Genomic DNA, 27,880 nt, shown 5'->3' on the forward strand with positions numbered 1-27,880 from the left:
CTTTCTTTTGTAATGTATGATGTATAATAAATGTTGGCGCCTCTACTAAGTAACTCTGTATAAGTGATGTTGCAACATTGTTCTGTTGTCATTACTGTTTTGGTAATAAAACGCCCTTACATTTTAACCAGCGTGTAGTGTTACATGAAGGCAAGTGGAGTTTGACCCCTTTGATCGGAGAGGGATCATCTCTACGGTACTGAGAGAAACACTGGGTTCGTTCACTGGAGACCCTACATTCCTGTTTGAATGGACCATTCACTAGGATAGAGACCTCTGACTGTTTCTGACCCGTTATTCAGGTTAGTTTTGTTCATTTATTTATTTTTATTAGTTTATGTTGTAATGGCCATATGTGTACAAGTAATTGTACTCCTCCTGAAAAAGTGTTTAAAATCTTTGATTCAGCTTTGTTTAATTCTTCAGGCTGAAAAAGCACTTTTGATTATGTTAGCATGCTTGTTTGTTTTATTTTTGCTGGGGTTTAATTATATTTAAGGTGAATACGTGAACATTAACGGATATTAATGTCAGTAAGAAGAATTTAGTAATTAGTAATTGGATACTACTAATGCTGTAATTTTTTATTTACAAATTATTTTTTTCCCCCAACACCTTTAAAAACAACTTTACAAACCTTATATATAACTACACTTATCAATATAGTTCCCTTTCGATTCGGTCCCTCAACGCTGTGCCAGAGCTGATGCTAAATACTGAAGCCTGATTGGAATAACGCCATTATAACACAATGGCCAATGACGTTCAAGCATGTGAAATAGGGGCGGGAATGCTCCCCATATGTAAGGCAGCGGTGAATGGAATTTCTTCAGAATCTTTCTCCTTCAGACAGCTGCTCTGTCTTCAGAAAGCCAATTGTTACTTGCCGATGAGATTTACTCCAAACAGCGGACAGCACCTGGATTACCACTCCCCTGAATGCGTTCCGGTAAGAATGGCTATTTCTTTCAGTGCTGGAAGGACATGGCTATCCTCACTGTGAAGTGATGAGTGTCAGGATCCTTCACCTCCGTATCGACACCATCTTTGACGATAAGCTGGCCACTGAACTGCTTCCACCCTCCGCCGCCACAGAACAAGGAGCAGCCGGAGGCTGAAGAGTCAGGGTACGAGCTTGCTCCAAGTCAGTATCGGCTTGCCTCAACAGTCTCTGCCCCTCCGTTGGAACTCGTAACCTCTTTTGTTACCTTTTGCGTTGTCAGAAGATGACTAGGATGAGCTCCTGTGAATCTTAGGAGCTGATATATGCAGCCCCCCGTCTGTATAAAGCACAAAATGCCCCAGTTGCTCGCTCATTCACACAATATAAGCAGCCCTCCACCTCAGAGGAAGTCTGCCGTGTTCAGAGCACAAAGCACTTCTATGATAAGCACTGTCTGTGTTGCTTACATTAGCCACTGCGTACACTGGCAATTCTGTCTCTCATAGCCCTCCTATAAAAATACATTGGCTATGCTGCTGCTTTCAGCACTCTTCCTCTGCACGATGGTTATCAAGCCTCTTGCATAGAGCCTGAGCCAGCTACAAAACCAGAGAACTCGTGGCCAAAATGCCATCCGTTCCTGACACAAGGAAAGTGCCGCATAATGTTGTGGAATGGTCGACAGTAAAGTCTACCCATTGTCTTACTCCTCTCAGTTTCCCTGCCTATTGCGGGCACTGAGATCACTAGTTGTCTTTGTGCTGTGATTGTTCCACTGTGCTGTACAACAAAGCTGAAAGACAGAAGGTGCTTCCCTATCAGAATTCTTTTCTCTCACCCCTTGCTTTAAAGCGCCGATTATCTCAGTACATCTGGCGAGTGCCTACTTCTATATTCAGATAGCCCTCATCACAAAATTGCTTTATGAGCACAGAGAACCAATTTGCAATTCCTACAATGAGTGTGTACATTCATGGAATGTATGAACGTGGCTCTCTCCCTTCTATAATTAGTGGAGTTTGTGTGCTAAATGATCTTGATGACTGACTGATCATGGTTCATTCAGAGAGTACGTTGAACTATAATGTTCTGCCACTCAACCTCCCAACATATCCCCTTCTCAGGGAGTGTAACAGGGCTTTATTTTGATGCAAGCCCACCATTCACAAGTGCACTCCCAATCTGTAATTACTTCCATCATGACTGTACCTTATTGATATTTGGACATTATATTGACAAGTCCTGTGATGGATAAAGCACCAACACTGCCGCTGCTTTTCTGTAAATCAGGCACAGTGTTCATCCAGGCCCGGTAACTCAGCATTACTGTGATATAGGTAATAGCACTGGCACTGACGTCGCTTTGCTCTCATCAACCCATGGTGTTCAACTAGGTCCGGTAGCTCATCACTGCTGTAACGTAAGCAATATCACCACTTTGTTCTCATCCACTCATGACGACGACAGCAAGTCTGCTCTCTTGTTTCTGTCTGTCACGTCCCCCTGCTCATTGCGGGCGATGAGAACAATAGTTGCCTTCATGTTCTGACTGTTCCACTGTGCAGTGCATTAAGTCAGTATATATGTATACACAAAAAGTGCAGCAGTTTCAGAGCTCCAGCTCTTCCTCACTCTCACAGCAGTTCCCAGCCTTTGGTTGCCTTGTCTTAAGCAGAAACTGCTGCAGCTTCTGTTACTATATGTTGTACAGAAGTGTGACAGGCTACTGTCCGGGCCCCATCAAAGACAGTGGTTCCCTTCTCATCTTGGATCTGGGACCACCAAATCACACACTGTCAAAGCATTAGTTTAAATGAGCACACTGAAACAGACCCTCGTGCATATTGGCCAAGTTACTGGATTATATCAGTGGAATTGAAACATGTCTACTCTCATGTTCAGATCACAGGCTTAGATGGCGGCCTTCTACTCTCAAAGTATACGTACATTTTTACATGGCATGAGATGGCTAAACCCTGCTCACCCATCTACAATCACCACTTGGGATTTGGCTTTAGATCTGAAAGTTTCAAGATGCTTCCCATTTGAGCCACTCCAGTTGGCTTCGCTGTAAAGGCCAGAACACACCAAGCCGACGCCGACGAACTAGTGGCGACGAAAGCAGACTGTGGGGTTGGCTCATGTCGGCAGTGTCTGTGTCCAAAGTTGCCCTGACACACTAAACCGACGCTCGACAGCCGACGGCCAAGTAGCATGTCAGTTCTGCGCCTGCGTGAGATGAAATGCCTTTCCGAACCAGCAGGTGGCAGTAGCTGAACAACCAATCAGAATGATCAGATGGCACGACGGACCGACGAGCTCCAACGCCGATTCAACATTTCGAATCGGCCGAAAAAAGGCAGATGAGGACCAACTTCAGCCGACGGTGCGGAACACACTGAGAAAACTTAGTCGATGGCCGACCATCGGCTTGGTGTGTTCCTGCCTTAAGTGCTCTCTTTCAAGACTGCGCTTGCTTGCACTCGCATCAGTTAAGCGAGTGAGTGAATATGTGCACTTTTTTTAGTCGAGTCCTACATAGTTTTTGGCCCGAGTGACTGTAGAGTTGCTCTCAAATTAAGAAAAGGTTATGTTCCTAAGGTGCTCTCAACATTGTTCACAGCCCAGGTTATACCTATATCGGCTTTTGCTCCAAGCTAACCTGCTGCCAGGGACAACCCCCCTCCCTTGCAGTTTCTTGCCCTGTATGCTCTCTGTGTATTTATGTAGAGCACACTAGGCAGTTTAGACTCTCTGTGCAGCTATGTGCTTCGGTAGTCGCACTAAAGGGTCTGTTGGTATCAAAGCAGAGGCTATTCCATTAGATTGTGGATGTGATAGCTTTGGCTTACAGTTCACAGAACGTGGAATGCCCTATAGGGTTTCAAGCTCACTCTACAAGCCCTCATGGGCATGGGTGAGCAGAATAGGCTTCTCCGAACACTTTTGCCAGATTCCATAGTCTGGAAGTTTTTTCGCTAGCTTCTCAGATGCTGGAAAGCTCGTTTTATGATAGGAAGCCCATAACAGCTGTTTTGTCAGCAGCAGTTTAGGTGTAATGAAGGCAAGCTAGTAAGAGTTGTGCATGTAAACCTCACTCCCCAGTGCCATTTCAAGTCCCGTTTGGAGCGGGTAGAGAAGGACTTGACTCCTTCTCTTCTCTTGGGTGCGGTGTTTCAACAAGGTCTGCTAGACTTTCGTCATTGCAGGCACTGCCGGTGCTCAGCCCACTCAGTTAAGTAAAACCTCTGAAACAGCAGGTTATAGCTGATCCTCATAAATGTTGTTTATTATCACTGTTTTGGCTCCTGACGCCACATGGTTCCACTGCAGTTGATTCTGTGTTAGTTAACAGGGATTCACTGCTTCCTTGTCACTGTTTGACTTCAGTTGATTAAGCGCCAAGACCCACCGCTTCCCTATCACTTCACTGCAGCGGCTGGAGAGGTCACCTGACTGGCACAGTTCAGCCTCAGTTCTGCTACTTCATAAACACTGAAATTTGCTGCTTTATTATCATTTATTATCATCATGGGACAGTTGTGGCCCAGTGGTTAGAGCAGGCGTTCCCAAACACATTCCTGGAGGCTCCCCAGCACTGCACATTTTGCATGTCTCCTTTGTCTGACACACCCATTTCAGGTCTTGGAGTCTCGACTAATAAGCTGATGATCTGAATCAGGTTTGTTTGATTAAGGATACAGGGTTGGGGAGGCTCAAGGAATGCGTTTCTTAACCCCTGGGTTAGAAAGTTGGACTTGTAACCCTTGAGCAAGGCACCTAACCCCCAAACGCTCCCTGGGCGCCGCAGCAAAAATGGCTGCCCACTGCTCTGGATGTATGTTCACAATGTATGTGTTCAATACTCTTTGCTGTGTGTGTGTACTTGGATGGGTGAAATGCAGAGCACAAATTCCATGTATGGGACAACATACTTGGCTACACATCACGTCACTTTCACTTTAAGTTTCTCTGCGGCAACTGTTTGGCTGCCTGAACAGCGGCGTCCAGCTATAGTGTTTCTCTGACAGCTTCATAAGTACCAATCCCCTATTTTGTGCACTTGAACGTCATTGCCCATTGTGTTCAGTTTTTCTAGGAGAAAGTTGTTTCACTATAGGGTCAGCTCAGACACGTCTCATTCCCTCATCTCCATAATACCACTAACTTTACAGCTTAATGAAACCTGAAAAATGCTGGCTGCTGTATGCATGTTTGTATATACAGTATTTCTCTCTTCTGTTGAGAGTAAAACTGATTAAATCCATGCAGTAAAACACATAGATCTGTTAGGAAGCATATGGTCTTTTGTATGGGTTCTTTATCAAATTTGGATCAGCAAATGTGAGTTCTGCTAGTAGAATCCCATTTCTGTTTGTGCTTTATGAAATGAGTTTTACGAAATATCTTCCCTGTGGTCCTTTCTTAGAAGTTAACATTTCAGTTTTACACTCTGTAGGGAAACATGTGCCATTCCTCTGTTGTAACTTGTACTCGGTATCTGATTAAACACAACAAGCATTAACATGTGAATACAGGCTAGATAATGTGTAATCAGTGAAGACATAAAATCTTGATATCATCACACTGAATCATATTGTGCTTGTTAAATTGTTTATGTGATACAGAGATTATCCACCATCTGTTGTTTTAAAGTGACGCACACCTGAGAAACTCCTTGACCTTTGACCTCATGGCTACCACTGAGCATCCCGACGTGTCTCCTTCCCCCACCACCGAGGGCACATTGCCGCCGACCACCCTGGCCACCACAGATATAGTGGTGCTTGTCATCTACTTCCTCTTGGTTCTGGCAGTGGGCTTGTGGGTAAGTTTACTGAAAAGACAAAATGCAGTGCTATATCACTTCACAGTGACAAAATATTACTCCAGTAAATGTGTTACTTATCACCTTTATGGCTTAACATCTTTTATATGGCATATTCATAACCTTTGCTCACCCAACAGTCCATGTGGAAGACCAAGAGGAGCACAGTGGATGGATATTTTCTTGCTGGCAAAAACATGACTTGGTGGCCGGTAAGCGAGTAAAAAAAGCTATGAACCTTAGGGTACGTTTACATGACAATGATGCAGACAAAAACGGAAAATTTTTCCTTTGCATTTTTGAACAATAATGGTATTGTTTTCAAAAACGTGCACATTGAAACCCCTCCAAAATGCTGTTGTTGTGTAAATGAACTGCCAAAAATGCATAAAAAGTGTTCCGTTTTTAGTTGAAAACAGTGTCATGTAAACGGCCCCTCACAGATGCAATGTAATTTCAAGCTCACATCTTTTCCATCTTCTATCATGTTGTGCAGGTGGGCGCCTCTCTGTTTGCCAGTAACGTGGGAAGTGGTCACTTCATTGGGCTCGCAGGCTCTGGGGCAGCAGCTGGTATAGGTGCCACTGCTTATGAATGGAACGTGAGCACACAATATCTACAATTTATGAGACAGAGAGTACATAGATTTGCTGAATATACCACATTATAGAGTGCATTATGGAAAAAGCCAAAGGAAATGAGTGACGTCTACAGGCCCTTGTGTTGTAATATAGTTAATGTCTCAGAGATTAACTTCTCATGTTCATTTGCAGGGCATGCTGATGGTGCTGCTCTTGGGCTGGCTATTTTTACCCATTTATATTGCATCAAGGGTGAGAAAACAACAGATTAATACAGTATTACGTACACTTAGAGTCCATTTAACAGATCTCAAGCAACAGGTAGCCTAAAATGTTTGGGGTCAGTACAATTTTTAAATGTTTTAGAAGTCTCTTCTGCTCACCAAGGCTGCATTTTTTGATTAAAAGCAAAAAATTATTCAATAAAAAACATAAATCTTTTATAACATAAATCGTAAATGCCTTTATTGACACTTTTGAGCAATTTAATGCATCCTTAATGAATAATTTCTTTATTTTATTTACTGACCCCAAACTTTTGGACTCTGTATAGTGTATCCACATGCAACTGTCCTTTTCTAGTTGTTTTTGCAATTAGTGTGAAATAAAAACAAATTATATAAATTAGTATTATTTTCCATTAATTTGCAGGTCACAACAATGCCTGAGTATTTACAGAAAAGATTTGGTGGCAAAAGAATACAGTTATTTCTTTGTGTTTTATATCTATTTATCTACATCTTCACAAAAATATCAGTAAGTATGTTGAATTAAAAAAAAATCAAATTAACAACTGATTTTGTAATCAGATTTGAATAGATCTGTGTGTGTCTCTGTGCAGGTGGACATGTATGCTGGAGCTGTGTTCATCCAGCAGGCTCTGCAGTGGAACATCTACCTCGCTGTGGTTCTGCTTCTCGGCATTACGGCTCTGTACACCATCGCGGGTCGGATATTTTATTACTCTTAAGGGCTGTTCACACCAAAGCACTGCAACATAAACATGCCATAAATGCTTGAACTGTTTAAACTTGTTGGGTTCTGATTGGCTGTCAATGTTTTTATCAATCTTCAATCATTTGGGCTCTGAAAGTGATACTAATGATATATTTCCATTGTGTAGTTATTGTTATAGTTTGGATACCTCTATTCTAATAGAATTAGAACGATTATTCAAAGTTGGTGATAGGAGAACCTAAGCGTTTTGAAACTTCAAATGTTTCTTCTCATATTGATTTACTGTTTCGAAGTGCTCGAAATGCCACAAGCTGGTCACGCCTGCGGATCTGAACGAAACCCAAAACGCAACCCAAATACCATTAAATATGAAATGTCTGCATAATATGCTATTTTATTCAATTGTAGGACTTGTTTTGTTGTTTAGTAAATCAGGTCATTAAGAGACTACTACACCAACTCTTCCTTTTTACTATACAAATGTCATTAAACTTTGGCAATTTTATGAAACTGATCCGAGATCAGATAAAAACTATATAGACATTGGTTCATGGGTTCAAAGAGACTGACATTTCAAAACATTTCGAAATAGTTATAGATTTAACAAAGCCTCGTTCACTGAAATCACCTGACTTTGGCAGTTTGAAACGTGCTCTGAATCACTGGTTCGAAACGAATGATTTGCAAAAGTTTTGAAGGTTCATGAAGCTGTTTCAAAAGTGCCCATCACTAGTTCTGGTTATCATTCATGTTGATATTCATGGACCTTTAATCCTAGAAGTGAGGAAGTCTTACAATCTGCTAAACCATTTCTTGACTGATGTGGTCACAGGTGGTCTGGCAGCAGTGATCTACACCGATGCGGTTCAGACTGTCATCATGGTGGTGGGGGCCATGATCCTCATGGGCTTCAGTGAGTGACCATGACAATCATGTTGACTGAGCTTCTGAAGCCGTTATACAATAGTAATATACTCTTTTTTTTTTCTCAATGTCAGGTTTTGCAGAGGTTGGGGGATTTCAGGCTGTCCTGGACAAGTATCCTCAGGCTATTCCCTCCATCCGGGTGCCCAACACCACCTGTGGAATCCCTCGTGATGATGCCTTTCACATATTCCGTCACCCTGTGACCTCTGACCTGCCCTGGCCGGGAGTAATCCTGGGCATGTCCATGCCCTCCATGTGGTACTGGTGTTCTGACCAGGTGAAGCAACAGCAGTGTTGATTGAACACTTATTAAATGCATTACCATGATGGGTATGATGGCTTCTATATATTAATCTATAAGTTCTTGCTTTAGAGGGTCTAGGTCTACCTTGAGTTCTAGTTCTAGGTAGCTAAACTGAAGTTCTTGATCTGACTAGAGGTCTAGTTCCACCAATCTAGCTACTCTTGTGAAAAAGTAGTGCGTTGAATGTGCACATTAGTCTTAAATGTCGCACATCTTAAAAGTATACATCTTCACAAGGGTAGTTCTAGACTAGTTCTAAACTATTTCTAAACTAGTTTCAATAGCGGCGTTTCCACCACAGGAACTTTCCCCAGGAACTATAGGTACTTTGGGGTGGTACTTGGTGTGTTTCGACCACAGGAACCAGGGTCTAAATGAAGTTCCAGGTAAAAAAATTCCCCTCAGAAAGTCCCTGCTCTCGAGGTGGTACTTTTTCAAAGTTCAGGAACATTTGGTGGTGGGACTTGGGTGCTGAACATGCTGATTGGTTGAGTTCATGCAGCATTTTATTTTTAAGTCTCTTGCGGTGCGTACAGTTGTTTGTTGTTTGAATCAATAGTGGAGTTTAAAAAATATGACCGATGGACTGATGATGAGGTTCAGGCTTTATTAAACTTATATGCGGAGGACGAAGCCAGCGGAACTGGAAAGTCATGTGTAGTACTACGGAATAAAGTTCCTGGAACAAATTTTCAGGGTAATTTCGGTGGAAATGCTGCTTTATCTAGTTTAGAACTCATAGACTAGATTCCACCCTGTAATGGTCCATAATATCTTAGCAGCTGCCTAGCAACAACATACCTTCCAAACATAATATATTTTGTCGTCATTCCTGTGTGCAGGTGATAGTGCAGCGATCGCTTGCTTCCAAAAACATTCTGCATGCCAAAGGAGGATCTCTGCTCGCTGCTTACCTCAAAGTCCTGCCCTTCTTCATGATGGTGATTCCAGGCATGATCAGCAGAATACTTTACCCAGGTGCGTCACTGAAGCAAACACCACAGTTTGAGGTCTCTAAATGAGCAAATTGTTCAATTGAAATGCATGTGAACGTGTGTGTGAATTGTAGACGAGGTGGGCTGTGGAGACCCGGATGTGTGTAAACAGGTTTGTGGGAATTCCGTGGGCTGCTCAGACATTGCTTATGCCAAACTGGTCATGGAGCTCCTTCCTGCAGGTATTAGTGAGATTCAGTGAATATTTATGTTATTCAGTTTCTAGATCAGCTGGCTGAGCTGAATCACTTTCTTCCTGTGTGTTTGTCCAGGTCTGAGGGGTTTAATGATGGCTGTGATGTTGGCTGCTCTCATGTCCTCTTTGACCTCCATATTCAACAGTTCCAGCACTATTTTCACCATGGACCTGTGGAGAAACATCCGCCGCACTGCCTCCGAGTGGGAGCTCATGATTGTGGGAAGGTGACATCAATAAGCTATTATACACACATTAAATTTTAAAGGCAAATTCATCCATTTCTCCAGCCTGTAAAGAGCCTATTTGCATTTAAAAGTACCCAGCTGGTGCTGGACGCTAATTTGATGTCAGAAAGACTCCAACGTTGGACAGTCATTAAAAATTTGGTTGAAATTGAAAATTGGGTTGACGTCAACCTCCGACATTGGAATGATGTTGAATTTTGTTTGGAAATGAAAATCATGTTGATGCCAAAACCTAAGAATGGCATGACGGCAATAAAATATGAGAGTTATATTTTAACGTTGTGTGGACGTGAACATTATGATGTTTAGCAGACTTTGGGTTTTAATTACCATACCTTATTAGCATGATGTTGACATTGAATTTTGCCACAACTTAAAACCAACAAAATATCGACGTCAGTTGTGTCGGTATTCTATGCCAAATTGATATTGAACAGAACCTATATTCAACCAAATATCAACATTTTATGATGTTGGTGGCCAGCTTGATAGTTATAAGCTGTTAACCAGTAAAATCCTTCTTTTAACGGAGCTTTTGTTTATGGTAAATTAATCTAGAATTGTCATTCTACAACTACAAATACTTAATACATATTTTCTCTCTGGTAAAGTTTCAACTGCTGTTTATGTGTGTGTGTTTCCATGTCAAAGAGTGTTTGTGTTGGTGTTAGTGGTGGTGTCAGTGCTGTGGATTCCTCTGGTTCAGGCCAGTCAGGGTGGGCAGCTCTTCATCTACATCCAATCCATCAGTATGTACCTGCAGCCCCCCATAACGGTCATCTTCCTTGCGGGATGCTTCTGGAAACGGACCAACGAGAAGGTACAAAACCAATCAAGCATTGAGAGTTCTACATTTAAATACATATAGCGTCATAATTGCAGCTGGGATTCTGCAATAGTAATCACAGAGGGTATCAAGACCAACACAATTGATAGATATTTTGCCATTTGCTTTGTCTATTTTTTGCTCCGCCAACAAAATGGTTCAAAAGCTACAGCAGAACCTGTGTATATGAACTTATACTATGCACTGTATAATATGGAAACCCATTTCTGACACTTAAAAATAATCCTTTGGAAAATCATAATTTTGACAAAAGTAGTCATAATTATGAGATAAATGTTAAAATTGACATACTAAATCATAATTATGAGATATAAAAGAGAAATGACAAAAAGTCTATGCCATGAACAATTTTTTGTTATAACTGACTTCTCATTATGTCAGTTTTCATTTGTCATAATTTCAACTTTTTAACTTTTTGTCATAATTTTAACATCATAATCAAGGCTTCTTATCTCATAATTATGTATCAATGTAAACTTTTTAATCTCGTAATTATAACAGACACAATTTAGACTCCATCTCGTAATTTCTACTTTTATCTTATAATTATGGCAATGTGTTGTCACCTTTTTATCTCATAATTAACTTATCATAATTATGAGTCACAATGTCAACTTTCGATGTAACTCTATAACGGACAATATCATAATTTAGACTTTATCTCATAATTTCTACTTTTTTGTGACCTTTTTATTTCATGAATAAACTATTTATCTTATATTATTATGACATTCTGTCAAAATGTCAAGTCATCACATAATTTTGACTTAGTCTCACACACACACACACACACACACACACACACACACACACACACACACACACACACACACACACACACACACACACACACACACATTATGTGCACACTACATTATGTACGCAGGGATGCACCTGTTCATGTCTGAATCACTGATAAATCCCCATACAGCACTTTATATACATTGAATTCTTAATTAGTTTCTGAGGAAATATTATATACTTTATTATATATATTAATCAATAAATAATAAACACATCATGTGATCTTTTTTCCCTGTGATGTTGGTGTAGGGTGCATTCTGGGGTCTGATAGTGGGCATGGTGGTGGGCTGTATAAGGATGATTCTGGATTTCGTCTATCCTACACCGCTGTGCTACGAGAGCGACACCAGGCCTGACATCATCAAATATGTTCACTTCCTGTATTTCTCCATCATTCTCACTCTCCTCACACTCATTGTGGTGGTGTGTGTTAGTCTGGCTACAGAGAGGCCCAAACCAGAGCAGGTAAGCTAACACACACACACACACACACACACACACCCCAACACTAACCCAGTGTTCAATTTCACAAAAAACATAGTTTGCACTCAGAAATGCTTGAGAATACACACACACGTACTATATAAAGGGCTTATTATTTTTCAGATCAGTCGTTTGACGTGGTACACACGCTTTGATCCTGTGAAAGAAAGCGGAGAGGTTGTGGCTTCAGATCTCTACACGATCGAAGGCGCCACACAGTACACAAAGGACAAAGAAAATGATGCACATGAAATGAAAGAAGGTACCCTTTCCACTTCACATGCATTTGTTGCATTATGTTGTGATTTTAATTAAACAGGGACAGAAACATCTGCTTTAGGATAAATAATACATCCAATGGTTTGCCAAAGTGTTGTAAAATTGTCAAGTTTATCCTGATTTATTCTCAGTTTAATGCTTAATTCTTTGACTTTAATAGACCACTTATCCAGCAGATGGAGACAAAGTCATTTGATATTTTTAAGGTGTTTGAATGGGTGGGTGGGTGGGTGGGTGGAGGAGGGGGATCAGAAAAATCTCAATATGTGAAAAATCTGAAGAACATGAAATATATTTCAGCATATAATGACATAAAAACATTATCCTCACATATCTGAAAATCATTTCATTACATAATCTCATTAAATCATGCTTTGGTAAATCAATACAAGGATATTGATGATATAACATGTAAAATTCATAAATAAAAAAATAAAAAGTTATAAATATGAGATATACAGTCTAAATTCTGACACACACACACACACACACACACACACACACACACACACACACACACACACACACAAAAGGATTATGTGTTAAGTTGACTTTTTGTTATAATTTTAGCTTTTTGTCAGTTGACTTCCAATCTCATACTTTTTACTTTTTCGTCATATTTTAGACTTTTAAGTCCAAAAAACATTGACATTTACATCACACTTAATATCTGAACATCATTGCATTAAATAGAAGTCACAAAAGTGGCAAATGACATTGGGCTATTTTTGTGCAAGGCAGTTCCTGTTTTAAAAAGTGTCTACATGCATTTGGCAGGTGATATAAAATGCACTTAAAGGTGCTAAAGAGGATCTTTTCGTCGACTTAGAATCCAAAGACTGTTACTGAGTTTTTGAAATGAGCGCATGCGTAAGAACAACCCCCCTCCTTCGAAGGAACGCCTCCCAAAACTCGTAAACACTCGTATTGGAACAAGAGTGTTTACCACCGGCATTCACTGTGTTGTGTTAGTGGATTGATTATGTTGGACTCACCGCAGGTAACTCATAATCTGCAGTTGTTACTCCTGACAAAAACATTGCATGCGGCGCCTGTGGAGTGTGGAAAGTTACTGGAGCGAGCACGTCTCTCACAAGGAACGTCATGGCAGTGATTGACAAGCCAGAGGGCCAGTCGTTTACGCGATGATCGCGTAAACGATTGGCTGATGTTTTTAAGGCCCTACCTCGTGCACAGATGATGCATATTAATATTATTCCTTTCAGTGCACCTAATAAATAGTCTTTTATCAGTTAGTAAAGACAGTTTCAAGTAATATTGCAAAAATGTATAAAACAAAACATCCTCTGTAGCACCTTTAATTCATCATTTATATTCTTGCAGGTCACAAATATTTAGTTTCAATCTGTGTACATGTAATTCTGAGCACTGTGTTTCTCACCAGACTCCTGTAGTTCTGTGTCCAGCGAAGCGGGTTCCTCTAAACTGAAATCTGCTCTGTTCTGGATCTGTGGAATGGAGAAGCAGAAAGGAAAGAAGCCCATGTCTCCTCCTCCAGAGGCTCCAATGTGTTCCCTCGAGGAAGAGCCCTGTATGAGACACCTGGTAAACGCCAACCTCATCGTCTGTATGTCAGTGGCGGTGTTCCTCATCGCTTACTGGGCATAGTCACTTGTCCTTTATAATGGATTGTTTATTGTGACAGATATGAAAGTAAATCTTCATGGGAATATGTAATTAATAATTGACCTAAATGCTTATTTATTTATCATCAATCAGTTTTTACTTTTTTGATAAAGATAGTTTAAAGCTAGGGTAGGCAACTTCTGAGAGGCTAGCAATAGCAAGCTAGCTTATGAAAGCCTAAGATCCTACCCTCCCTTCAGAGCATCTCCAAAGCCACGCCTCCTCCAGTCCAAAACACATGAACGTGCACAGCTAGAGCAGTCTACAAAGCATCATGAGAGACGATGTTAAATTGACCCTTAAAAAGACCCGCCCCCCCTTAGTTACTGTTGCTTTGTCCGACAAGCCATGGCGCTGTCACGCCACACAGAGTGAAAAATACAAAGAGGACACTGACAACACGTCGACAGACAAGACAGAGCAGGTTACTTATATAAATAAAAGTCCCTGCTTTCAAATTGTGTAATTTTTTTTAAAGAAATTAGAACAATAAAAAGCATTTTGTGGCTCTTTAATGTGTCATGACAGATTGCTGTAGTGCCTCAGCTCAAGCGGCTCGTGAACCGATCATCTCTTCCTACTAGTTCATTTATAGCATCAAATAAACATGAATGAACATCAGAAGGAATGTTGTTTACAACATACAAACGCGGAAAGACGTAATCTTTAAAAATGTTCAAGTTCGAGTTCACCGAGGTTAATCTTCTAACTCCTGACTGCTTTGTCGGACAAAATGGCAGATTTGGCGTTATGATTGGTTAGATCGCTTGTCAAACAATCTTCCGGCGAAGAGTCAAATACCTCATGTCACAAAGCACATTACATGACAATAATAATGAACATGTATCACCTGACTGCTGCAGATTCATTTCAGCGTTATTAGTGTTGACACAGAAATTCAAAAAGCCAAGTCTGAGAACGTGAACCGCTCCGGGAATGTCACATGTTGCCATCTCTTAAAGGTGCAGTAAGCAATTTCTGAGAAAAGTTGTTAAAAAAAGTGGATCAGACCTGAGCACCAAAACACACTTGTAGCCAATCAGCAGTAAGGGGCGTATACACTCATTGGTAGGAGGTGCCTGTGTTGCATAGCGTGTTTGTGAATTTGGGGGTGGAGCTATAAAGATAGGGGTCTGATCGTTTTGGGTAGGGGCATGTTTGTTTTGGTGATTTCTAATATCAACAGCGTTTCTCAGAAATCACTTACTGCACCTTTAATAACAGGAATTATGATTATGGATTGAACACAGCATAAGCTTGCTGTTTTTGGTTCAGGAGGATCTGTAAAAGACGGCTGCTGTTTGTTTGTGGTGCTCGGTGATCAGTGTTGGGGAAAGTTACTTTTAAAAGTAATGCATTACAATATTGCGTTACTCCCCAAAAAAGTAACTAATTACGTTACTTAGTTACTTTTTATGGAAAGTAATGCATTACATTACTTTTACGATACTTTTTCTGCAGTTACTCATGATTTCTCTCAACATGACGACAAGAGAGCTAGTTGGAAATACATGGGAAAACAAACTAACTTGAGTTACTTATTTGAAAACGTAACTCAGATATTTAGTTGTAAATTTAAAAGTAATGTGTTACTTTACTTATCTGATTACGTAACTTGCATTACAAGTAATTTATTACCCCTAATGCTGTCGGTGACTTACTGAGGCAGTAAGACATCCTACCATTGCATTCGAACTTATATCAGATATATCTATTTATATATATATATTTAGACTATGTCTATTATTGATTACTATCAGGATGTGAAGAGAGTTTCAACCAGTATAACAAAAAGTGTTTATAAAAAACATTGCCTACCCTAGCTTGAACTATTTTGTCTTTGATGTTTCTGTAAATTAAACAGTTTTAAAAAAAACAACTTTTGAGATCCATTTTGCTTCTGTAATTAAGCATTTTATTAGATATATAATCAGAAAAAAAGTTTGTGTTGGAAAGAAAAATAAATTTTTACAACATTTGTTCATCTGAGGCACTAGAGAATGTGAAAAACAAAAATTCAGAGGCAGGAAATGTGCACACAGATATACAAAAGGGGGAGAAACGGGGGAAAAAAAAAATCAATATGTACAATTAAGAAAGCCTATTAAAGAGAACATAACCACAGAAATAAAATACACATATTCCCTCATGAAAGGAATGAATGACTTTTGGCTTTCTAGCTGACGGTTCCTGAGCTTGACTGATCCATAAATCCTTTCATTCACATTAATGTTGTCAGTGCAGTTTGTGCATTGCATACAACATGAAACAAACCCCTAAAGCTCTGATACAGGATCATTTAAGAACATCTTTGGTCATTTTGAGAATTTCATAATAGTATGTGCAGGGTTTATTTTAGCGGATCAAAAACTGTGGATGGATGAATCACATAAATTGATATTGGTATCCTCCACTAAAATAAACCCTGTAGAACAAATAAACTAAATAGATAACTGACTATAATGCTGTAACGCTACACTGCAGTCAGTATTGCACCCCAGGAAAAATACTTAAATTATATGTTTCAAATGAATAGTATCTGTATAATAATTATTTTTCATTTTAATCCAATTTGTGTCATTTTTGAATTATTAAAAGAGAAAATAAACAAAATAAATTTGAATAAATGACATTCACCATGATAACCAACATAAACATGAAGAGTGTGGGATATCAGCCACACAAACTCAGTGATTTCAAGGCACAATTATAATGCTTGTTACACAAAACACCACAAAACTCAAAGACATTCATATTTGATTAGAACCCAAATCAGCTTTATGCCATTTGTGAATGAAATCAAGGGCATGTTAATATGTGCGTGCTGATTACTTCCCGGTATATGGTTACAATGTGCCAGCATTGTGAGGACAGATAGACTCCTGGAAGCTTCTAGAGTGTTTTTGTTTCTTGTATAAATTGACTGTTTTCTGCAGGCGCCAAAGGTTAAAGTGGCTATGTTCGGAATAGCATACTACTTTTACTGTATGTATACTTTGCATACATTCTATATGTTTAGAATACCCAGATGACCTACTATATTTGCACACTGCTGGGTACCGTATCCCACCATGCAATGCATCAACTTGACCTTCCATTTCCAGTGTGACGTTTGAACTAGAAGCAACTGTTTTGACTCACTGATCACGCTACCAACATTTTACTTAAAATCGAAGAATGCTAAATAACGACATTTATTCATGAGGTAACCAGTATATAAAGAGGTCATGTGACAATGTTTGGATACTTTCACATCCTTAAAAAGGGTAGGAATATACGGTGCGGTATGCTAGTATGCGAACATAGGTTTCGATTTGCTGTTTGAAAACCGAACTCCGCCCACCTCACAGGGCGGTGTTTTCTGATTGGTGTTCATCTTCTGAGGGTGTTTCCGTGGTTTTATCCTCCTCAAGCTCCGGGACAAGATCCAGCCCTGGTCCCGTAAAAGATCTCTCCTCTCCATCTCCATCTGTGCAATCATAATGCATAGTTTAGGTGTTTAAAAGAAAACATTTTAGCATCTTAGTTTCCACCATAAAACCTGCAAAATTTGTGAAACCATGAATGTATAACTGAACAAGAAGCACTTGAATGTGTTTTGGATATCAAAATGCATATTATATTATTAACAACGATATTAATATTATTTTATTGAATGGCAACAGTATGAAAATAATGCTTTTAGTTGTGATATAGCCTTTCAATGAAATTAGTATTTATATTTAACCATTAACAATAGTAATATTATACATCATTAATATCCAAACATGATAAATATACACCACTGATCAAAAGTTTGGGGTCAAGATTTTTTATGTTTAGGAAATAAGTATCATGCTCATCAAGGCTGCAATAATTTGAGAAAAATACTGTTAAAAAACTGAAATATTATTATAATTTATAATAATTTTTTTTTCTATTTGAATATATGTTAAAATGTAATTTATTCCTGTGATCAAAGCTGAATTTTCAGCATCATTACTCCAGTCTTCAGTGTCACATGATCCTTCAGGAATCATGATGATATGATACTCAAGAAACATTTCTTGTTATTATCAATGTTGAAATGTTATACTTAATGTGTGTAAATCGTGATGCATTTTTTTCAGGATTCTTGGTTGAACAAAGTTCAACGATAATCTGTTAAAAAAATGTGCCCTTGCTGAATAAAAACAATTTCTTTTAGCAAAAAAAAAGACCCCAAACTGTAAAACAGTAGATTATTTTTGAAAAATGAATAATGTTAAATAACACCGTATCTATGACACACCTAAAACTGACCCTGCAGAAGCAGCTGAGGTTCATGGGTAGGGAGTTACATGTTTAGCTGCATAAAGCATGTGCTGGTATTTTAAAGGGACAGTTCACCCAAAAATGAAATTTGTCATCATTTTCTCACCCTCAAGTTGTTCCAAACCTGTATCAATTGTGTTCTGCTGAACACAAAGGAAGATATTTGGAGGATATATTATATAAAATATATATATATATATATCCTCCAAACAATATCATTGACTACCATGGTAGGAAAAATAAATACTATGGTAGTCAATGGGGGCCGAGATCTGCTTGGTAACCAACATTCTTCCATATATCTTCCTTTGTGTTCAGCAGAACGAAGACATTCATACAGGTTTGGAACAACCTGAGGGGGCATAAATGATGACAGAATATTCATTTTCGGGTGAACTATGCCTTTAAGACATGTCACAAAAACACTGGTTAGGCAGGCTGTCATGCAGGTTAACTTGCTGTTAGTCGGGTTAAACAGGCACTGTGCAGAAAGCTTTCAGACACACAGACTGAGCTCAGAAAACATAAACGGATATGCCCAGAGTTCTTACCATCGCCTGCCACTCAAATCACACCTCACAGGCAGAAGATCACACATCTGTAACAGTGCAACAACGTCACAACATGTTCAAAGGATCAAACACTGATGACGACCAACCACCAGCAAAGTGAAGCCAATCATGATTCAGGTGGCTGTGAGCTTCCATAAAGCCAATCAATTTCAATCAAATGACCTTTTAAAAGTCAACATGAAACACTGACACATTATAAAAGTAAAACAGGTTGCAGACAAAGTAATTAGATTATGCAAAGTTACAAATATACTGTACAGTTCAAAAGTTTGGAATAATTAAAGGTGCAGTGTGTAATACTGACAGATAGTGGTTGAAACAGGTACAGCAGTCCAAATTCAAAATACATGGGTTGCCAGATTGAGAACATGCAACAGAAACGAGCACAATTGACAATGGAAGGCAAGGAGACTTATCGAGTTTTAATATGCTCCTGTTCATAAAGATTTTTAGAAGGATGGCGAGGCTTTTTAGGTTGGGTTGAATCTACGATCTCTGACTCAGTTGGCTGGCTTCCATGGCTGTGTTTTCAGCCAAATGGCAACCCGGGGTGTCAAAACACTATTGGGTAAACTGGAAGTGGGCGGAATCACACAGACCAAAACAAAAACAGACATTCCAACACGGAACGCACATTTCAAAGTAAGGCCCCGTTTACACTAGTGCGTTTTCGTTTTAAAACAAGTTTTGCTACGGTTACGCCTGTTGTTTACACTACACCGGCATTTTCAAACCTCGAAAACGGTGACTTTTGAAAACGCCTGGGTTTCGTTTCAGTATAAACGGACCAAAACTGAGACTTTTTAAAAAAACAATGGTGTGGCTACCCATGTTCGCTCTGCGTAGCCATTGTTTAGTTAAACTCTGCATTTTTTTTAATACTGTAGCTACCTACATGCGCAAGAGGCAACTGTTGTACACACATGCCCAGTGTGCATGAATGGTCATGTGACATGCGTTTTCAGCCGTGCAGATCGTTTCGGAAACGCCAGTGTAGACGATGATCGTTTTCATTTTAAAAAGTTGTTTTAAAACAAAAACGCACTAGTGTAAATGGGCCCTAAAAGAAACTGGCTGGAGCATTGGTTTCAGAGAAACAAGTATGTGAACGTGACATGTAAATATCCTAAATCTGCAAACATATTATGGTATTTTTATGCTTTAGTTCAGTCAAAAAAATTACATACAGCACCTTTAAAATGTTTTAATGTTCTTTAAAGACATCTCTTCTGCTTATACCAAGACTGCATTTATTTCATCAAAAATACGATAAAAACAATAATATTGTGAAATATACTGAAATAGAGAACAGTTATTTTAAATTGTACATTTTATTCCTGTGATGTCAAAGCTGAATTTTCAATTATTATCTTATCAATGTTGAAAACAGTTGTTCTGCTTAATATTTTTGTGGAAACCGTGATACATTCGTTAGGATTCTTTGATGAATAGAAAGTTCAATAAACAGCATTTATTTGAAATGGAAATCTTTTGTAACAATCACACAAATGACACTTTTGATCAATTTGATGCATCCTTGCTGAATAAAATGATTGTTTAAAAGAAAAAATCTTATCCCAAACGTTTGAATGGTAGAGTATTTCCACAAAACTATGAAGCAGCACAACTGTTTTCAACATTGATAATAATAATAAATGTTTCTTGATCATCAAATCATCATATTAGAATGACTTCTGAAGGATCATGTGACACTGAAGACTGGAGTAATGATGCTGAAAATTCAGCTTTGATCACAGGAATAAATTACATTTTAAATTATATTAACATAGAAAACAGTTACTTTAAATGGTAATATTATTTCACAATATTACTGTTTTTACTGTATTTTTGAACCAATAAATGCAGCCTTGGCAAGCAGAAGAGACTTCTTTCTAAAACATAAAAAAATTCCAAACTTTTGACCTGTATTTTTCTTTAAAAAAGTGTACTAATTAAGACCAGGGATGTGTTTTAGGAAAGTAAATAGGCTGAATTTTGCCTTCATGTTGACTTTCCGGATGAAGATCTGATGCCGATGAACCGTGTGTCATTAAACACTGAAAGTGGTGATCACTGAGATTTCTTTAAACAGCGATAATCATGGTGGTGGTAATGTCAAGAAGCATCTGCAGTGAACGTGGCAGCATCGCAGAGCTTTCTCATGCTGCAATGCAGTAAACCGGGAGATCGTCTGAACCTCAGGCCAAACTCTGAAGGACTCTGGGCAGCTGCTGATATTTCCACAACCACTGGAAATGGTTCAGTCTATTGCAGCATGTGGTTTCACCAACTCTAACTTATGGTTAAGATTATTACACACAGCGGATCCTACAGAGAGGCCGATGATGACATCTTGTGTTATGGGGGATAAATGTGAAATCCAGACATGAAGAGAAGTGAGTGTGGCTCAAACAGGGTTCAGTAAATATCAACACTGAACACTAAACTAAAGATTGGATGTAAAGGACTATTAAACATCACAAAGGTGCTGAAAGGAATGATGAATGATGTCACGGAACATTCCGTTTTCAAAGAATAGAACTCATCTTTCAAATTAAGCCTTAAGATTCTTCCTCCCTGTCCAAAATATTCATTGTTTTGATTTCTTTGGAAACAACGGTGTTTGATTTCAGTAATGTTCTGTCAGGAAGACATAAATCATCTGAGATTTATATGTAAAATATTTGCTGCCAATTTAAACATACAATTTTAAACATTAATTTTCTATCGATTACATGATATTAAAGGAATGTTTAAGGGTCAGTACAAGTTCAATCAACAACATCTGACATTGTGCTGATTATCACAGAAAATCGTTTTGAATTATTCCTCAATTTGAAAAAAATGAACAAGAATTGGGTTTACAGTTATACATCTAAAATAATTGACTTTAGAAACGTTCACTGTAAGTGCATTACCATAAACAAGATTTTTGCTTGTTTTTACCAATATGTTATATTTAATTTGATTAATATTTGTGACCTGATCCAGCAAAATGAGTCACAGTGACCCAAATTTCAAAACTGAGATTTTGGTATCAATGGAAAGATGAGACAATAAGCTTTAAAATGATATCCTAGTCAATCGATTTTTTTCATTGTTTTTCCACATTATCGGCCCCTATCTTAAAATAGAACGTTGCGACTTCCGACTCATTTCGCCAGAGCGGGTCACATTTTATATTATTTTTAATTTATTTGTAACTAATTTTCTACATGCCATGGATGCTGTCTATAGAGTTTAACTTATATTTAACACAGAACATTCAAGCTTGTTTCTGCCACGGGATAAAAAAAAAAACTAAAAGATAATTGTGACTTTTTATCTCACAATTCTGATTTTTTTCTCACAATTGCAAGTAATTGCGAGAAATAAACTTTCAATTCTGAGAAAAAAAATCTGAATTTTTACTTTTTAATCTCACAATTGTGACTTTACATCTCGCACTTCTGACTTTTTCATCATGCAATTGCGACTTTATATCATGCAATTCTAAAAAAAGCAAGAATTGCAAGAGGTAAATGCGCAATTGTGAGAAAAAAGTCGCAATTACCTTTTTTATTTTTATTCGATGTCAGAAACAAGCTTTCATAATTCAATGAGTCAAGGACGTGACAATGAAATAATTCCGTAACCTATGTACTGCATATTTAAATGTAAATATTACATATAAACTAGACACAACTGTACAGTATATAATGCATAAAACAAAGACCTCTATTAATGACCAGTAATGTATGCTGCTAACAATTGCTTACTCTGTACTACATCCATCCTGATCCAAGACCTACTTGTGAAAATACAGCTTGTTAACTCTGGATGTGGGAATATTTAAAAATTGCAGCTCTTGTCAGTAATGACCTGGCATGGATACCGTCATCTTAAGATGAAGATCTTTGTCTCCACGGCATCTGTGAGTTTCTTTCGTCATGTGAAACTATCCTAATGGAGGGAAACCCTCAGGGCAGCTGTTTGGCAGGGGCTAGCGTTGGGCTTCCTGCCCAATAATGAGCTATTAATGAGGTACAGAATGCTTTTATAAAGACTCTAGTTGAGTGTGTTTCCATATTGTAGTTGATTGAGATGTCATTAAGGGAGTGCAAGTGACATCCATTGAGCGCTTGACATTCCCATAAGACTTGCATGGACAAAATTATAAAAAATATTTTGCAGAATATGCAAAAATGTTAATCATTTGAACAAAATAAGAAGGATCATGAAAATTGCATTTTATTTTTTATTTAGTACTGTCCTGAATAAAGTATTTCACATAACAGTTGTTTACATAAAGTCCACAAGTTAAAAAAAAATAGCTGAAGTTATAAAAATGACCCAGTTCAAAAGTTTACATACCATTGATTCTCAATACTGTGTGTGGTTACCTGATGATCTACGACTGTTTTTTTGTTTTGTGATGGTTGTTCATGAGTCTCTTGTTTGTCCTGAGCAGTTAAACTGAGCTCTGTTCTTCAGAAAAATCCTCCAGCTCCTGCAGATTCATCGGTTTTCCAGCAACTTCTGCATATTTGAACCCTTTCCAGCAGTGACTGAATAATTTTGAGATTCATCTTTTCACGCTGAGGACAACTGAGGGACTCAAACTCAACTATTAAAAAAAGGTTCAAACATTCACTGATGCTCCAGAAGAAAACACGATGCATTAAGACCCGAGGGGTGAAAACTTTTGAATTGGATGAACAGGGCAAATTATACTTTTTTCTCTTCTGGTAAACATGCAAGTATCTTCTGTTGCTTCCAAAGGGCAGTACTAAATGAAAAACAATGATATTTAAACAAAATAAGAAAAATTGTGACATCTTCATCCTGTTCAAAAGTTTTCACACCCCGACTCTTAATGCATCGTGTTTCCTTCTGGAGCATCAGTGAATGTTTGAACCTTTTTTAATAGTTGAGTTTGAGTCCCTCAGTTGTCCTCAGTGTGAAAACACAGATCTCAAAATCATACAGTCACTGCTGGAAAGGGTTCAAATATGCAGAAGTTGCTGAAAAACTGTTGAATCTGCAGGAGCTGGAGGATTTTTCTGAAGAACAGAGCTCAGTTTAACTGCTCAGGATAAACAAGAGACTCATGAACAACCATCACACAACATAAAAACAGTCGTGGATCATCAGGTAACCACACACAGTATTGAGAATCAAGGGTATGTAAACTTTTGAACGGGGTCATTTTTATAAATTCAGCTATTGTTTTATCTTGTGGACTTTATGTAAACAACTGTCTATTCAGGACAGTACTAAATAAAAAAATAACATGCAATTTTCATGATCCTTCTTATTTTGTTTAAATGATTAACATTTTTGCATATTCTCCAAGGGGTATGTAAACTTTTGAGCTCAACTGTATAATGAATTAATTTTCTTAATTATGATTATAAACAATTGTATATTATTTAATAAAATAATTTTTTATTATTTTCATTGTTACTAGGGGCCAAGCACCAAAGGTGCGAAGGCACCTATTGTATCCGTTGGTGTTCGTTTTCTTTATTATTATTCTGCTTCTTCCGCTCGAGTCTATGGCAGCCCATAGAACAGACAAAAAGTTATCAAAAGTTTTTGATAGATCAAACCGTTCTCGAAAACCGCACAAATAAATTTGACGAAAAGCTTGCCAAATCAGTCTTGAGGCTATATCTCCAAAACATTTTATCGTATTCTGACCAAACTTGGTACATGTGATCACAAGCGTGACCTGAGGCAACATGCAGCGTTTCAGTGCAGTGCCACCTACTGGTCCGGAGATATGAAAAATGGCTTTTTTTGCTTATAACTTCTGATAGGTTTGTCCAAAACTCATAAATTTGGCGTCATGTCATGACGTCGAATGATATCCAATTTTTGACCGTCGGCCATTTTGAATTTTGGGTTAAAATGCTCTATTTTATGAACACATTAGCGTATCATTACGAAACTCGGTATGGGTCATCAGCACAAGGCCCTGAAGGAGCCTGAGAAGTTTCAGACCAGTGCCACCTAGTGGAGAAAAAAATTATTTAAATGCTTTTATGTGGTTCGCTTATTTTCACGGGAGTCATATCCTTAGACTCCTGAATCCTTGCCGAGTCCAGCGATACCAAACATGCTAGGTTTCGGCTAATGGTTTGTGCGCTGTGGTGATTTAGCGCTTAAAAAACAATTGCTTATATCTTCAAAACCGTTAGTCAGATCGAGACGAAACCAACGTAGGAAACACGGAACCTAAACTGGTTAAATAAGAGTCAAAGCCCAAATGTCAAAATTTTGATAGGAAGTGGCAAAAAAAATCAAAACAAAGTCATTTTTTATGTTCTCATTCATATAAATGTCTATAACTCCGAAACGAAATGAAATATTTTCACCAAATTTGACACATACATGTATGGGGTCACCCTGAGGACACATAAAAAAGGTGGTGGGATTGTGCCTCTTGGTGGCGCTATAATTGAACAAAACATGAAATTGCCATTAACTACAATGCAGTATTATGATATAAAATGCTATATTAAACCAGTAAATCTTTATTACTGACTGTATTTGTGATTTTTCAAATCTTTTGCCTAAAATGATCTCAATGGGTCTTTAATTGCTCACTGTTGCAGTTGGTCTGATGCTCACAGCCATGTTGGCTGGCTTCTTGTGCCTCTTTTGTGCTTGGTCCCGTAAATGCTGCTTGCAGCTATATTTTATTATTATTATTATTAATTCATTTTTTGCCAGCCTGTGCAAAAATGTCACAATTTTGTTGTTGTTTTCATTGATTTCCATCAAGTTTAATGCTTTTAATATGTTTGTTCAAATAACTTCAAGTATGAGCAATAATAAACCTTGCCTTATTAAACACATAATAATAGTAGTAAAAATAATAATAATACAGATCTAAAAGCAGATATTTTATAATCGCTCATAGTGTTAAATAAAAGTCCATATTTTTACCTGAGATTATCTTGGATCCAGAAACACAGACACCATTGGCACCGTCGCTAGGCGGTTGGGGTGGTGGCGGGCCAGTGGGTTTGGGTCGCGCTCGAGGGGTGGGTCTGGGGCGCAGCTGGGAGCTGTCATGAGGCGGTGTACCGGGTGGGGTGGGGGTTCTGGGAGGGGACGGGTCTGGTTCTTCTGTGCTCTGGGAAGACAGCTGGGAAGGAGGTTGAGGAGGAGGGTGGCTGGGGGCCTGGATGGGGGTCTGGTTGTTGCGACGGGGTGCGACGAGAGGTTGAGGGATGCTCGGGGCAGAGGGCTGGCTTGGTGTGGGATAGTTAGGAGCCGCCTTTATGCTCTGAGGTGTGGTAGGCGTGGCCTTATTGGGAGGTGCCGGCGCTTGTTTCTTTGTACCTGAAACAAAAATATCCATTCATGATTTTTGTGACTGATTTTATGAACAATAACAACATGCATTTTAGTTCATTTTATTTTATTTTAATTATTTCCCACACACTGTTACGGTGAAAAATGACAACAAAAAAGCAAATAAAAATCACAGCTTTACTGAGGAACGGCGTATGTGTCGGGCACAACATGACCTAAGCCATGTCATCATTGAAATTTTTACCATCTAGGATATGGACCACTAGGACTCACCTCTGCGCATCATGAATGAGGTAGGGGTCCCCACATTCGCCTGAGCGGGTGTCCCACTCGAACCTCCCGGTCCGTTCCTCATGGCTGGAGGTGTGGACGCAGGTTCTCGGGTCATGTTACTAGGGAGGGAAGAAAAGCGGGAACTCATATCATGGGATTACACTGCAGTATGTATACACAGGTCAGTTAACATGCAGGGAATTAAAACGTAGTGGTCCGAGTTGAGTTAATGACTTGCACGGAAAAGTTAATACTGATGCCTTAAAGAAAAACAGTTAGCATAATTAGCAGTGTTGTTTCTGCATGCAGTGCATCTTTTCCACTAAAGAAAGAAGCAATAGAGAAAGGCAAGGCAGGACACACAAACTCAAGCAACACAGAATATTCTACAGAAAAGACACGGAGAGAAAGACTAGACGGGTTTTTGCCCTGACCGGGGTGACGTACTGTGACAGCATGATCGTGTGAAGAATCATCCTTGACTTGCATTTTGAGAAGTGTTTGTTCGAATCCTTCACATTTGATTTTCAAATTATTTTTTAAAAAATATTATGGGTAAAATATTGAGTGCAAACAATAATTAATTTGATCAGTTATTGTTGATTATATTGCTTATGTCGCATGATTTCCAACTACAGTAGTCTTTAAAAAAAACAGAATAAAAATCATTTAATAAAATGACATAAAACAGTACTTTTTATTTATTTTACTATTTATATATATATATATATATATATATATATATATATATATATATATATATATATATATATATATATATATGATGTGTGTGTGTGTGTGTGTGTGTATATTTTATAATATATTATATATATATATATATATATATATATATATATATATATACACAGTCGAAACAAAAATTATTCAGTTATTTTTGGTATTTTTTGTATATTTTTACTAGTGGGTACAGGACACTATAGTTCATTTATGTAAGTGAGGATAGCAAAAATAAAGTAAACTGTGATATATTTTACCCAAAAATTCTTCACACTGTGGACTACCAGTAAAATTGATAAAAATTTGGAACCAAAAATTATTCAGACACTTTGACCTGACCATGTTTTGCTTAAGTGTTATCTGACATAATTAAGATAATTTTTTTCTGACACAGTTTAACTCTGAGATATTGTCATATTTTATTACCATTTTTTTAAACTATAGTGAATAAACTGTATTAATGAATGAAATGTTCAAGGTGTCTGAATAAATTTTGGTTTGACTGTATATAAAAATGGACACTATTTGTCTTGGAACAGACCTTCATCCTAGTTTAAAAACCCTTCGTAAAGCTTATTATTTGCGCTTGGGGGCTACCCATAAAAAAGGGTGATAGTTTATAACTTTACCAGTGATCATTTTCTGATTTTAAAAGTGTTT

General features: G+C 38.3%; 2 protein-coding genes across 5 annotated transcripts in view; one reads left to right on the forward strand and one right to left on the reverse strand.

The window, feature by feature from the left end:
• The first annotated feature begins 163 nt into the window (after positions 1 to 163).
• Positions 164 to 14,094, forward strand: slc5a11 (solute carrier family 5 member 11). Of its 2 annotated transcripts, none has more exons than XM_048183350.1 (16): positions 164 to 302; positions 5,600 to 5,771; positions 5,912 to 5,983; positions 6,268 to 6,372; positions 6,545 to 6,604; positions 7,004 to 7,108; positions 7,194 to 7,299; positions 8,142 to 8,222; positions 8,308 to 8,513; positions 9,383 to 9,518; positions 9,610 to 9,717; positions 9,808 to 9,958; positions 10,631 to 10,799; positions 11,880 to 12,095; positions 12,237 to 12,375; positions 13,798 to 14,094. In XM_048183350.1, exons 2-16 carry the CDS (start codon positions 5,637 to 5,639, stop codon positions 14,019 to 14,021), a joined length of 2,013 nt encoding a protein of 670 aa, XP_048039307.1. In that variant the 5' UTR covers positions 164 to 302; positions 5,600 to 5,636; the 3' UTR covers positions 14,022 to 14,094. The 2 variants fall into 2 exon arrangements, with proteins under 2 accessions (XP_048039307.1, XP_048039312.1); XM_048183355.1 differs by having other exon boundaries at positions 188 to 302; positions 5,572 to 5,771.
• Positions 14,095 to 15,931: 1,837 nt separating this feature from the next.
• Positions 15,932 to 27,880, reverse strand: part of arhgap17b (Rho GTPase activating protein 17b) — a 41,855-nt gene continuing 29,906 nt past the window's right edge. For 2 of the 3 annotated variants that reach the window (XM_048183369.1, XM_048183360.1), the window contains 3 exons: positions 26,483 to 26,601; positions 25,838 to 26,236; positions 15,932 to 17,508 (listed from right to left, as the gene is read on the reverse strand). In XM_048183369.1, coding sequence (XP_048039326.1) covers positions 17,384 to 17,508; positions 25,838 to 26,236; positions 26,483 to 26,601 — 643 coding nt within the window. In that variant the 3' untranslated portion in view covers positions 15,932 to 17,383. Of the gene's footprint in view, positions 17,509 to 18,883; positions 18,931 to 25,837; positions 26,237 to 26,482; positions 26,602 to 27,880 lie in introns of all 3 variants that reach the window. The other variant, XM_048183365.1, reaches the window with a different exon arrangement.

Source organism: Megalobrama amblycephala, linkage group LG1 (genome assembly GCF_018812025.1).
Source record: "Megalobrama amblycephala isolate DHTTF-2021 linkage group LG1, ASM1881202v1, whole genome shotgun sequence".
Taxonomy (NCBI): domain Eukaryota; kingdom Metazoa; phylum Chordata; class Actinopteri; order Cypriniformes; family Xenocyprididae; genus Megalobrama; species Megalobrama amblycephala.